Source organism: Anopheles darlingi, chromosome 2, assembly GCF_943734745.1.
Source record: "Anopheles darlingi chromosome 2, idAnoDarlMG_H_01, whole genome shotgun sequence".
In the NCBI taxonomy this organism is placed as follows: Eukaryota; Metazoa; Arthropoda; class Insecta; order Diptera; family Culicidae; genus Anopheles; species Anopheles darlingi.
This window is the reverse complement of record NC_064874.1, coordinates 16,662,092-16,676,021: the sequence shown is the minus strand read 5'-3', so window position 1 is coordinate 16,676,021 and position 13,930 is coordinate 16,662,092. Positions and strand designations below refer to the sequence as shown.

Genomic DNA, 13,930 nt, shown 5'->3' with positions numbered 1-13,930 from the left:
CATGGTATGATCTTCGTCTCATAAGCCACCTCATAATAGCGGGATATATGATAGGTGGTTTGCTGACTGACAGGCGGGTTGGAAACCCTCTATGCAAATGTATTCATATCCATGTGCTCTCTGAATTCCACAAGTGGCCACTTCTTTGACCCCTTGCATGAGGGTCACCAAAATCATGTCGAAAGCATAGGAATCTCTTCAATCTGTGCTGGACCGATACTGGAAGGATAGTACTGACTGTGGTAACCGTAATCTCCGTAAGTGCTTTCTCGTAGTCCCACAACCTCAAGTCCTTCACAATGTATCCTTCAGTAACTTTCAGGAGAAGTAGTGTCAGTAAAGTACAAACTATACAATGGCTCTACACCGGCAGGTCTCTCTACCACATGCTACTTTACGGTTAATTAGCAGTTTGAGTGTCACGTTCATGTGGTTAGGAAGGATACAGGCTTGGTGAGGTGAGGTGTTTCGTTGAAGCAGGAAAAAGTTTGAGCACTTAATCTATCACCTGATGATATCACCTTATCATTGAATGTGCTCCGGCACGTTGGTTTAATGCTCCATCAAACAGAAAAAGGGTCCACTAGAAAAAGCTCATTAGTGGTTATAGTTTCTGCGGCGGTGGTGTTTCAGCTTGCACAACTTTATCTAGCCCTGCTGATGAACTCGGTATTTGACAATCGCTTATCTTTTTTTTATTATATTCCATTCTATAGATTGAAGTAGTGCTAGCACAGCAGTACTGTTTGGATTTCACAAGGTTTGCTTAGCGCAGCTGTTGTTGATGCATCAAAATGATTCACCATCAACCGGCCAAGTACCATCATTCGAATCCGTTGAGCCACTTCCTCAATTTGCACACATCTCATGCAACTGCGGCTGCAGCGGCAGCCTTAGCATTGGCCAGCGATGGCTTAGGACACCACCAGACTGCAACTGGATTACCGTCCACACTGGAGCATAATTCCAGTCCACCAACAACACAACATCACCTCCATCATCATCATCATCATCATCCGTATCATCAACAACAGCAGCAACACCAGCAACAAATGAGTAGCATCCAACAGATTCGCGGAGAGCTAACTCCCCTACCCTCAGTCGGACAAACCACAGCACAGTCGCAGCGATCTCAAACAGAAGATGAAGACGATGATAGCAGCAATGATAGGAGCTACCACGGTGCCGAAAGATCAAGCCCGCGTCAGGAGCCACCAGCTTACGAAACCAGTCGAGGTGATGTGAGCGAAACCGAACACCACATTGACATCGACGTAGACGATCCTTGCCGGTCCGAAATGGCGAACGAGGGCGAAAGCAAGGATGAGCATGTTTCACCAGCAGTCAATGCACTGCATAGATTATGCTCTAAGGTCGGCGGACATGACCAGCGTCATCAGGAAGATGATGATGATGATGATGATAATGATGAGGAAGAAATCGTTATCGATAGCAAGGTGTCACAGGAGGAGGAAGATCGCGAGTACAAGGATGTAGAGGAGCACGATCCACGAAGCAGCAACCGGACTAGCCCCTGTACCGACACGGCCGTCCTCGGTACGGATGGGTTTGTGGGGAAATCCTTCACGATAGCGGCCATTCTAGGGTTAAAGAAGAAACAAGATGATGCAGCGGCAGCAGCGGCCGCCGCAGCAGTAGCTGCTGCCGCTGCAGCCAACGATTATGGTGATGCTGCCATGAATCTATCGACAGGAGCGGCCTTCCAGCATCAGCATCAGCACGAACAGCAGCAGCATCATCAGCATCGTGCGGCTGCTGCGGCCGCCGTAGCAGCTGCCGCCATAGGCCGTCTGCCCCTAGTAATGGCGGCTGCTGCAGCCGGCATGGAGAAGCGAGATCGTGCGGGGAGTGCCGATAGTGCAGAGACGACAGGATCACATGGATATGGGATGGGACAACTGGGAGGATGCCAGCAACAATCGAACGCGATACAGAACCTACATCAACTATCGGAACTGCACGGCGGACCGGGTGGTGGAGGAAGCTTCTCTGCCTTTCATCCCTCTGGCGGTGGGAGACAGGCTAGCCATTCGCACCATCCGGCAGCTAATCTCCATCATGGACATCATCCACATCAGCATTTTGGCAACCATCATCATTTCCATCACCATCACCAGGGGCAACAGCAACAACAGCAGCAACAACCGCAACAGCACCACCAGCAACAGCAGCAGCAGCAGCAGCTTCATCAGCAGCACGTTGCTCAGCAACATCATCTTCAGCAACAAGTCCCTGGAGGACATCATATAGCGCTCGCAGGACCACATCATCACAGCCAGAATCATAACAGGGATAAATTCAAAGGTAGCATTGGCGCAGAGTGTCTTCTCAAATTAGCTCATTGCTCATCTATGATTCCCTTTGTTCCATCTTAGAGTTAAGTAAAAAGTCTGGCCTATCCTCGTCATCGGCCGCGTCTCTGAAAAGCAAGCGTGTCCGGACGATTTTCACTCCCGAGCAGCTCGAGCGTCTTGAAGCCGAATTCGAAAGGCAGCAGTACATGGTGGGACCGGAACGATTATACCTGGCGCACACACTGCAACTGACGGAGGCACAGGTAATAAAATGATCCATTCTCGTCCATGCAAAATGCTAATCTGTATCTCCCATCGCTCGCAGGTGAAAGTATGGTTTCAAAATCGACGGATCAAGTGGCGAAAGCATCATCTGGAAATTACCCAGCAACGGTTGGCACTGATCCGTCAGCGCCAGATAGCGGCCGGTGGAGCCGGCGTACCGCTACCGAACGGTGCACAACCGGTAACCGGCCATCTGACCGGTCAATCCGTACAGCAGGGAGGGATGAGTGGCGGTCGTATGATGAATCCGATCGAATCACCAGAACTAACGATCTGTACCGACTCGATGGATGCCCGTAGTGTGGCCAGTGAGGGAGATGATGATTAGGGCATCCCCAGCGGTACCCGCCAAACATACAGGGAGAGTTAGTTTAATAGTAGTGGCGGTAAACAGTGTAAAATCCTAGTTCCCTAGTGTTTAAGTAGCTGTTCTGAATTGGCTATCGAACGTAGAAAGGTTTATCGGTGGGAGCAAGTGGTACTAAAGTTAATGGAGTATTTATGAAAATAAAATACATCGGCCAAAAAGGATTGTACATTTGCCAGAGCTTAGCGAAGTAGTAGCGATGTAAATTATGTGTATACTGTTGTGTCTAAATAAACCCTTGGCGAGAATTATTGTACAAGCGTGTTAACGAAGATATCAGTCGGTCTGAAACATAAAAAATCATGTGGATCTCTGTTCTACTAAACCGTCGAACCATTTTTGCTGTTTTTATACAAGCTTTTCTTCTCCATTTTGAATGCCAACTGTTGTTTAACATATTTCGTTATCGTGCCTGTGTTTCCCCAACATTTTTCTAAATTATCTGCCATTTTCCGAGATTTTCTTATGTACCTCTTGTGGCATCTAAAACGAGCCAAACGCAATGGCGGCCATTCGTGTAGGTTCGACTTCCGGGTCAATCGCGCCGTTGACGGTCCAGTAAGGTGATCAACTACTAACTTGCACTTCGAGCAGCTCCAAGTATTGCTCGAATATTGCTGCTCGAGTTTCTCCCTCTTGTCAAAACACAACCGAACGCACAACAAAATCTAAAAACCAAAAACCAAGAAATCTTCTCGGGGCGACGACGGGATGTTCGTGAATCGCGAGTGAAAGGTGAATTGACGACACTGGGAATCATGGCGGCCGGATGCTGGTGCTCCACGAGCTAGAGTTTTCGCGAAAAGTTCTGCTTCAGTTTCTGACTCCCCCCGCCTTCCTCACGTCTTCGCGAGTGCGTGTGTGAATGCGTGTGTGTATTTTTATCATATTGGCCAGGCCAGCAACGCAACAAGCCTCTTCACTTCTTCCCACCCTTACCTGGTGCGTGCGTGCGTGTGATAACACCCCCCAACTCCAGCCCCGAGTGCCGCGATCTTTTATTGTAATCCGTGGGTCTATCCGTGGTCCGCCCCTCACCTTACCCCTTTTCGGACTTCTAGGCAGCGACGGCTGCAGACACGGACTCTGTCGGGACAAGTTTTTTTTGCGTTGGCCTCCTTTTCGTTTCGTTTCTGCATCGTCTTCTTCCTCTCTTGCTCTCTCTCTCCTTCATCGTCTCCGTGCTCCCGATTTCGGTGGCATCTTCAACTCGCTTCTGCGGGCTTCTTGTGCCGTCTACGAGCAAAAGGGCACGGTTTCCAGCTGCCTGGTCGTCGATACTTTTCGCTCTCGATGAAACATTTTTCAGTTTCTAATAAATCTGTGTTGGCCTCCCGCGAGAGTCTGTTGGTGAAGGGATCAGTCTTAACCCTCCGGAGGTTGGACAGTCTTCATCCCCGGAGTGTTGACAGAAAACGGCCTACTCTGCTGCTGCTGTAGCCCCAGCATCCCCCCAAAGAGCGTCGTCTAGACGTGTGTGTACGAGCAGAAGGGTGGTTTAGGAATCGGAAAAATCTGTGTCACCACCAACACACCCTAACGTCGATCTTCCTTTCTCACAGCTTCACGGCATCGATTAGAAGACGGTGACGGAAAATCTCCATATCCCCATCTTGCTGAAGGCAAAAGCTTTTCCCAAAGCATAAAGTGATGACGTTGTTGCTTGATTTTGTAAACGGAGCATGCTAGATCATCACTACAGTGACCTCCCATAAAGCACCTCCGATTTCCGGTCGATTTTCGTGGCTCCCGTGGCTTGTTCGGAACCGTAACGGAACGAGCAAAGAAGACTTGAAAAAGTGGCCCTTCCTTCCTTCCCAATTATAGTTCCCCACTAGAACCGTTCCCTAGATGCTCCCGTGCTATTTATCAAATCGATTATCTTGCATCCCGCGGAAGAAAGCCCGAACGATTGTGGGGATCGACCAAGGTCTGCCCGTCTTGGTTCGTCATCGTTTCTCTAATTCGCTTTTTCTCTCCCCATTTGTTTCCTTTCATCCGCAACACAGTGTAACGTACGCAACAATCAATTAGTTGTTCATGAAGTTGCTCCCCAACTCGCCCCATCCCGCGTACCGTTTCCGTAGATGTGAGTCCGCGTGATTGTACGCGGTAGACAGGCGCGCGCGTGTGTGTGTGTGTATGTGAATGATATCAGAGTGAAAAGTGAATTTCCGCCCATCAACAACGGAGAAGCAGCACCGAAGAACCACCGACAGTGAGCGGCGCGACTCTACCCCTTCTCCCGTAGTAGTTGCCAGAGCTGGCTACTAGAAGCGGCCGCCGTGACAGCGACGACGACGAAGACGATCCCTCCTGGTGCACTCCGGCCCGGTACGCCTTGTCCGCGAAGCTGGATGCTTCCGCCGAGATCGGGCTGAGGGAAATGTCGGCCAACCGTAGCCGCTCGATGCTGTCGGTGAATCTCGAGGCGGCCGCCATGGCCAACGATCCGCTGCGCGAGCTGTTCGAGGCCTGCAAGACCGGCGATCTCGTGAAGGTGAAAAAGCTAATCACGGCCCAAACGGTAAACGCACGGGATACGGCCGGAAGGAAGTCCACACCGTTACACTTTGCAGCCGGTAAGTTGTGCGTACGAGCTGGGTTAGGGCCGGGTTTTTTTTCGATCATGTTTCAAGCTAGAGCAAGTGTATGCCCTAGAAAGACAGAAGATGCGACAGTTCAACGCAAAAACAGCATCGATAGCAAGCTAGAGTCCGAGCTTCCTGAGCTCAAACTTAAATCTCTATCATATAATTACTATTTTTCTGTCATGGCAACAGGCATGGTAACATATAAGCTCCGCATTCGATGGGGTTGAACAAAGAAGGGCGGCTTCAATTTCAATTCCCTTAAAACACATCAACCCTCGACGAAACTGTATCCATAGCCACCGTAAATTGGGTCATTCGTTAAGGGGGGGAGGATGAATAGCATTTTGTAATGCAAAAACGTCAACGAAGCACGAATCGTGGACAGAAAAATGATTCATTACATTATCATCCCTTCAGAGCAGGGCAGGGAGATGTTACCAAACTAACACTGGAAAACAGATGTGCGAGCAGGAACGTCCAATATCCTGTGAACTTCCATCGTCCATGGATGCGCTCCATTATCTAGGAGTCCTTCCTTCTCCAAGGTCTCGTACTTCTCCCTAGTCAACCGAAAGTCCCACCGAGCAGGATGCACTGCTCATGATGACGATGATGTTGCTACGGATGGTAAAGATGCTAACGAATGTAAAGCACGGAGGACGTGTCACTCTTAGTCTCTACACTTGGTCACTGCAGCGTCGTCGGCACAGCTTCCGGCACCAGAACTTTCATCTCAAAATGATGCCTCAAAGGAGGCGGAGAAACAGTTCGTGACAGGATGGATAGCCGGACTACGGTTCACACAACGGCTCTGTTCGGTATGCATCCTTGACATTGGGCTCTTTTGCGCTCTTATTTTTTGTGCCCCGACATCCTTGTGGAAAATGGGAAAATGAATAATTTATCCAGGGATAGATGGGATTGCTTTACCCTTTAATGAGACCGAGCCGAACGTGATGATCTGTGTTGCGGCTAAATGTCACCATCTAATCCTACAGGCGTTCACTAAGATGTTCAGAACGTCACCTACTTGAGCGAAAACATCCATCCAGGAAAATTATCAAGAAGGATGGACGCAGGCACTGCTTCCTCCTAGTTACAATGCTTCCATCGTGTGGTGGTGTGGTGTTATTGTTTTACGAGTAGAGAGCCAAAAAAGAAAGGAAAAACGCATCGAAACGCTATCAGGCGAAATTGAATTTCGCGTATGCGCACCGCCAAAATGGCGGAAACAGACAAAAAAGTGAAAACATCCACTCAACCAAGCAACCAACGAACGACCAGCAAGGCCAGAGCTACCCAGCTGGCATTTCCCCTCTTTTCGTGAGTTACTTTCAAGGTAGTAAGTCCAGCCGGTTGCTCCAGAAACTACCTATTGCGCGAGACTTACCTCCTATTTTTGTCAGAGATACTACCTGATTGGCTTGATTCATAAATGAAGGTTTTTATTTGCTTGCAAAATGTTACTTTAATTTTCAGGCAAAAAACTGGGTAGGCCTTTCCTTTGCCTTACCTTAATCTTACCCCTTGCCCTTGGCCTTGCCTTGCTTTCTCCACAACGACCGGTTTCAGTTTGTGTTTCCGCGTGAGCCTGTGTGCGAGATTTCCTGTAAGTATTAAATGTGTGGATGAATCTTGAAACTATGGAAATGTTCTGTACTTACCGCATCACCGTTGTTTTGCTCGGCTTCGAACCAGCTGGACTATATCTCGCGTATGAATGGATGCAGTTATGTTTGCATTATAATGTGATTGTAGTGAAGCATACTTTCGGACGTATAGTCGTTGTCATGTTTGCGAAGGATTGGATATTCCGTTTCGCCTTGCGTATGTTCTTCCCACACTTGGCTACATTCTTCTAATCGTATAGAAGATTGCTGAAACGGTCTTGTACCACTACGAACAGTTCCTTTCAAATTGTAAATTATTTTCAAGTGTGAAAGTTAAATAAGATTCAGCTGGCTGAATCGTCGCACTTCGTTTGCAATATGTCCTACGTTGTGCAAATTGCTAGCATTTTTCTGGTCATCTCGAATTGTGTTGCAATAAATTTGTCAAACATTTGCCCAGACTCGTGAACGAATCGTCGATTCGGCAAAACTTAGGTTAAGTTACGAAAGCCATCCATGATGCACTTGCTGATTTTGGGTTTTGTACGTATATTTTTTTTCGAGAGCAGTCGTGAATCGTTAAGCAAAACACCATGGATACGGGAAAGGAACCCACCAATATCGCCGTCTCATCGGAAGTCTCACTCATGCCCACGGCAAAATTTTCAAGGCGCTCATTCAGATGCTCTGTTTCATCTGCCCTCCTTTTCACTCTCATTGGTAACATAGGAAAGTCACTCACAAAATGCCAGCTGGGTAGGAGGGTTTCGACGGTCTCGACCACTCTCATCCCACAACCATTTCAAGGCCTGCTTCGGTGGCTTCGTGAGGGGTACCCAATTGCTCAAAAGCAGCAAACTCCAAGCATCATCCAACAACGAACACAGCCTCAGTGGGTGCCACAACGACCACCAGCGTCACCTTCACCACGCCACCGCTTCGTAACGCTTTGTTGTTTGGCCCCCTTTTCCGAGACCGACCTCGTCACGTCGCGACGGATTCGAAACCCTGGCAAGATGATGAGGAAATTAGCGTATTGTCAGTGAGTAAGAAGCATAGTGGGACTCGACGGGCGGAAGCTATGTGGCTCCGTGGCATATGGGCCGTTTTCCTACGCCAGCCGACCTAACAAGCCGCAAGTTTTTCCCTCAATTGGCAATGAGCAGACTATTGTTCCACCGATAGAGAGAGAGAGAGGTGATGTGTTCTTGAGCACTGAAACATCACAATCAGCACCGTCAGCATCACCGAGCTAAGCGAGCTAATGATCGTGTGAGGTATATCGCTGTAGTAACCATGGCAACTCGTTCGCTCACAGACACAGCGAAGCACACCGTTGGCCACACTGTGAGTCATGCTTTTGCATTCATAAGCCAAAGATGAATGTGGCTGACCAAAGGAGCTGGTGGTTGTGCGTGCACGGAACGCTTCTCCTATTTGTAGCTTTCGATTTCGATCACTGATCGATCGACGCTACTCGATCGCAGTGAATGTGTGATACACCAGACCCGGACGGATCCTGATGTGCGTGCGCGATTGCGATACGCATCGTGAATCACCCCTTGCGCGATGATCATGCAACCGCTGAAGAGTGCTTTTACACATCCGGCTATGTTTACGAGATGTTTTACATTGCCTTTCGGTATGGTGGGACTCCGATGGTTTGAACAGCCTGTTGTAGGATCGCAAGCCCCTGCGGCGAAGCGATATGATTAATGCGGGGTGCTAACCCGCTGCTGCTGAACGATGGATGGTGACAATCAGCGCCCAACCGTATAAGCTGGTGGCGTCTGGCTCATCTACGTTTTGCGTGGTTGATAACGAGTAGTCCAAGCCTGTCGAATGGTACTTGCCAGTAAGATAAGCTGCCTTCTGGACCGTTTATTGCAATCACCTGACGCAACATCTGCTGCTGCGAATGCGATTCGCGATTGTAAAGGGTCCGATAGGGAAGACTGAAATTGCCAGATGAAAATGTATACATTTTCATCTCTTAATTCCCTCTGCAAAAGCAACTTTTCTAACGATCATCCATCAGGGGCGTGCAGACAACTGAAAGGAAGTTTACCGTTTAATCTACCGGCGGCAGCGTCTAATAAATGGAATCGTAAAGCATCGTCATCGCTCGGGACGGTGGTTCCGGCGTAAGGCGAAAAGTGGATGAATTATTAACTTTCCAGCTCCGCCGACTTTTGGCTGCCGCTTCGATAAGCATCGCCAGCAAATAATCATTAATTCGCAGGATGATTCGCCGGTTGAGCACGGCGCAATCGCTGCGTCTGTTTAATATTAATCATTTTCCAAAACCCGATTGCCTCGTCGATCACCGGGCAGTCCCAGATCGGAAAATGCTGGTCAGTGATAATTGCGATTTCGGGCCGGCCTGCGAACACATCCATATAAAGGGTTAAGCGCTCCACGAAAGCCCAATCCAGAACGGCAGAGGAAAAGATCTATCAATTTAAAGCTTTTCTTAGTTCAACCTGTCCGCCAGCTCGGTACACCATATGCCACTGTGCGATGTACCGAGATGTGAGTTGAACAACTGCTGTGCAGCAATAGTAGCATCTGTTGCCACTTGCCCTACCTCGCCTCTCGTACTATCGCACATAATGGGAAGTCGATCATCTCTTGGCCAGCACCGGCAGCACCATTGGGCTTCAAAGACCACAAAACCGGCCAGCATCGATCGGGCCAAGGCAGAAAAAAAGCTACAATCAAGCAAAACGGCGCGATTTGCTACGAGCCCGGCAGTGCCTAGAGGCACTCCGTGTCGAGCCGGCTGGTTGAAGCTTAGCAATGAATTGGGACCGGAGCGAGACAAATCCAGGAGTAGAAAATCGAATATTGGAAATGGGATGGAGGGGGAAGCCGCAGCATCAACAAATACGGCGATAATCCAATCCGCTTGGCAGGCATGTAACTGTGTTGGTGTTTGGTGTAGAACCCCCGCTTCGATTCCTTCCCTTCCGCCCCCCCCCCCCCCCCGCCCCCGTTAGTCGTCTTGCAAAAGTAGATGAAAGGGTTTTGGAGTGGCCCAGCAACCAGCTGTTGGTTGAAGCATAAACCCCTCGCTCGCTTGCTCTTTAGCCCACTTGTTTCTGAATCCAGGTGCTGGCTGGCTTCGGTGCCCCGTTTCGTGCTACCACACCTATCATCATCGTGCTTTGGTTGCAGTTGCTGATCAAAACGCTTCCAAACCTCGATCGACGGTAGTGTGAGGTCCATGGAAACGGTGTCCGAAACCTCGATGGTTTTTCGACTGAATTAGGTTGACTGAGTAGCCGACGGATCACCAATGCCTTTCACTATCAGCCCGTGTGACTCGCGTGCGCTCAAATGCTAATCCTTTTGGCCGGCACACTGCAAGTTGTGCTACTTCAGCTTGAAGCCAGCGTGTGACAATAAATGTCTTATCTTGCTTACTTACTTTTCCGGCGCTACAACTGCCACACAACTGTGGATCTGTTCAACTCACTATAGAGTGCCTTAGACCCCCCAGATCTTTTTCAATCCATCCATCTCAATTTGAGTCTACCACGCCTGCTCTGTATCATTCAGGTATGTCCTAGAAAACGATTGCCGACTGGCTCGTCGTCTATCATACTCATGACAAGCGTAGTCCAAGCGAAACCATGCGAATTTTATGCGAATCGTCACCGCGTTGTGTCGGCTTCTTCATATTGTTCCTCCTCATTTACGAGCCTAATTATCCACCTTCTTAATTGCGTTTTGGCCATGCTTCGTCTCTCGCACGCATATGTGAGTAGTGGTCCTGTAAATGTTCTACATTAAAGTCTTATCTATTAATGTGATTTACTTTTCGAGCCGTGCTTACCCAATGTGCGCCTTTGTTTGCTGGAGCGTTGTCATCTCTACTGCCAATGTTCAATACCATCGTGAACGTACCGCACGTTTCTCTTTGTTTACGAACGGTCTAGACATACAGACTGGATCGTTGGCTGTCAGTCAGATGACGTATCATACCTCTGGAACGGAACGGAAAACCACTATTCCTAGGATACTGCGAATCATTAAGCGAAAGCGTAGGCCTACGCAAAGATTATGCATCTAGCGTGCATTACCAGGCCACTCCACTCGGTGTTCCAAGCGACGCAACGCAGCCGGTCAAGCAGAGGCCGCTACCTGGTCACTTGGTCAATTTTGATTTCGGCTACGGCTACGGGTCTATCGGTGTGTTGCGTTTGCGTTGTGCTGGGGTTGGTGGATGCGTGATGGATTCGAACCAAACTGCAACCGGTTGCTGCGCAAACCTGTCTATGCTGTATGCTCTGGTGCCCCGTGGTACGGTCGTACACGGACATACCGTTTGGCGCGTTTGACTTGCGGTATTTCGTGGCTCGTAGCCCCGGCTTTGGCAGCAGTACGTGAGTGATTACGATACAACCACCATCACCACCGCCCACCACTGGCTCACTCACTGGGGAAGAATGATGAACCGCTCCGGTTGGCGGTGTTGGAAGGTAAATGACAACCACGTCGTAGTGGCCGACCCACTATGCAGACGTAGTGTGGTGCATTTTCAGGTTTGCAGACAAAGCAGACAGCAGCCTGCCTAGGCTGCTCGTTTCTTCGCTCATTCGTTTGGTTGCTGGCGTTACCAATCGCGAACATCGCCACACGGTGCGGTTGCGGCGTCACCGATGACCTGGTTTCGTAGTGGTACAGGGTACACCACCAACAGCAGCAGCAGAAGCAACACCACGCGAAAGGGAGTGTACGTGCGGAGCTTCGTTAACAGAAGGAAAACTCTTGGATTCGAAGAGTTGCGAAGCGACCCGAGCGCGCTGATGATGAGTATGCAATGGTAACAACACCAGCCATGCGGGGGTGATACCAGCAGCGGGAGCTTATGCCATGTTGTGTTGCCTGTTGACCACTGCAAAAGCGCTTCCATCCAGGAAGCAAGCTAATGTCGCCAGTGGGTAGCCGACGGGACATGGTTATGTTTGCGATTTTGTGATTTTTTTGAAGGGCTTCTGAAAAATCTGTTCTGAAAAGCTGGTCAACGGATGTTGTTTGCTAATGAACCCGATTTCTACGTCGATACTTGCGATGCGACCGGCACCTTGGATTATGCTGGTTGTGGACCATTGCAATGTTTACTATGCATCGCTCGTATTGGTTTGTGCCCGGCGGCTGGTTGGTTGGCCGTGAGGCGCCGTATCGCCATTTGTTTTTGTCGGCCAGTTTCACTTGGACACTTTCCAAAGCATTTCACGGTTGAACGGTACTCTGGCCGCCCATAACCCTGTAGCGAACGCGACTCCATAATAGTTGTTGTTGCTAGTGCGATACAGAGAGAAAGAGAAAGACGAGGGTTATCAAGGGCAACAAGGGTAGGATCATAGGCAACCCATCCCCTATGACCTTGTGCCCGTACTGAGTGTGTGTAAACCACCACGACCAGCAACATATCTAATTAAGTCTTCTGATCTGACAAGAAGGACACACGGAAATCAATAGCTTGAAGTCACCGCTGATGCTGCTGCAGCTTATTGCGCCCAGAAAACCCCCATGTACGACAATAATGTGGCCAAAAACTCTCCCGGGAGAGCCTCCAGCGAACGCAACCAACCAGATTACGGCACATATTGAACGAGGCACGCGGCCAAGTGTAGCAAGGGAATCAAACCTTAACGTGTCCTCTCCCATCTTCTTATTCCAGCACACACGTGCCTACAGCAAGATGTCACTAGTCTTCTGGTTTCACACGGCAAGATAGACGCACGTGAGCGCAGATTCCACTGGAGGTGCCACTTAATGCTTGATGACATCATAAAGTGTCTCCGTTTCTACTAAACAGCAACAGCAACCGTGCTTCCCCCCCACTTGCCAACGCTTTGTTGTGGCTCCCATGGGGCGAGGCAGGCTGTGACATACCAGGTGGAAGTGCGTTTACGACCGAATGATGACAAAGCTCTGCCACAATGCGCGCACTGCAGAGCACGGCACACTGGCGCCTCCAAACAGCTCTTCGATATTATGTTTTAATAGAGCCCGCTCGCTACATAATACGAAACAAAACGATGCTTACACCGTGAGGTGGTGGTCGCATGTCGAGAGCTCGGGGAATTTTTTTGAAAATAAATTCCACTCCTCGCAATTTCATCGCTGCTTGGAGCATTATAAAGCCGCCACCCAAAAAAAATATCCAACCCGTCAACCCGGGGGGAATACACCCCATGGGTTACTTTAAAACCTAATAACGAAATGTGGGCAATGGAAAAGCTGCCGCTACCTGGCCGTACGCCATGGTTGCTGCCACTGTTGCTGCTGCTGTTGGAACATGCCTGGACAATCCCCGGCACCTTGATAGGGGTACCCGTGATGCTGTCGAGCTGTCCTATTGAAACGCTCTCCCGATGGGGGTCGCAATTGTGTATAGAGACGATGTAACAGCGTACCGCCGGTCCGTGGTCCATGCCGCATTAGTTGTCCCGCAGTGTGTTAACCATTTGGTTTCTCCCGAAAACTGCGGAGAAATGATGACGTTTACAGTGGAAGTGGTTAAAATTGACCGTAATAAATCATCTTACCTTACAGTCGTTGGGCTGGCAAAAATGGCAAACGGAGCGTTAAATCGAACGTAGTGGCGTGACGGCGGTTCCATACATTTTGGCCGTTCGAGGACCGGTAAATGAAGAGCGAATAGCGCGGAAAGGCTTTCTGTAGCTTTAAAGCAATCAAAGAGGACAAATATTTTACTTCTTCTAGACCCCAAAGATTGTAGGATGA

General features: G+C 49.3%; 2 protein-coding genes across 3 annotated transcripts in view; both read left to right on the top strand.

Moving 5' to 3' along the window:
* Nucleotides 1-794: 794 nt before the first annotated feature.
* LOC125951784 (GATA zinc finger domain-containing protein 10) lies at nucleotides 795-3,119 on the top strand. The gene is made up of 5 exons (XM_049680821.1): nucleotides 795-912; nucleotides 1,117-1,634; nucleotides 2,151-2,325; nucleotides 2,397-2,578; nucleotides 2,641-3,119. The coding sequence occupies exons 1-5, from the start codon at nucleotides 795-797 to the stop codon at nucleotides 2,926-2,928; spliced, it is 1,281 nt and encodes a 426-aa protein (XP_049536778.1). The 3' UTR covers nucleotides 2,929-3,119.
* A 492-nt stretch (nucleotides 3,120-3,611) lies between these two features.
* LOC125948118 (poly [ADP-ribose] polymerase tankyrase) overlaps nucleotides 3,612-13,930 on the top strand; it is a 14,701-nt gene continuing 4,382 nt past the window's right edge. Inside the window, exons 1-2 of one of the 2 annotated variants that reach the window (XM_049673882.1) lie at nucleotides 3,612-3,702; nucleotides 4,977-5,549. In XM_049673882.1, the coding sequence (XP_049529839.1) occupies nucleotides 5,354-5,549 (196 nt within the window). In that variant the 5' untranslated portion in view covers nucleotides 3,612-3,702; nucleotides 4,977-5,353. Of the gene's footprint in view, nucleotides 3,703-4,904; nucleotides 5,550-13,930 lie in introns of those variants that run through there. The other variant, XM_049673881.1, reaches the window with a different exon arrangement.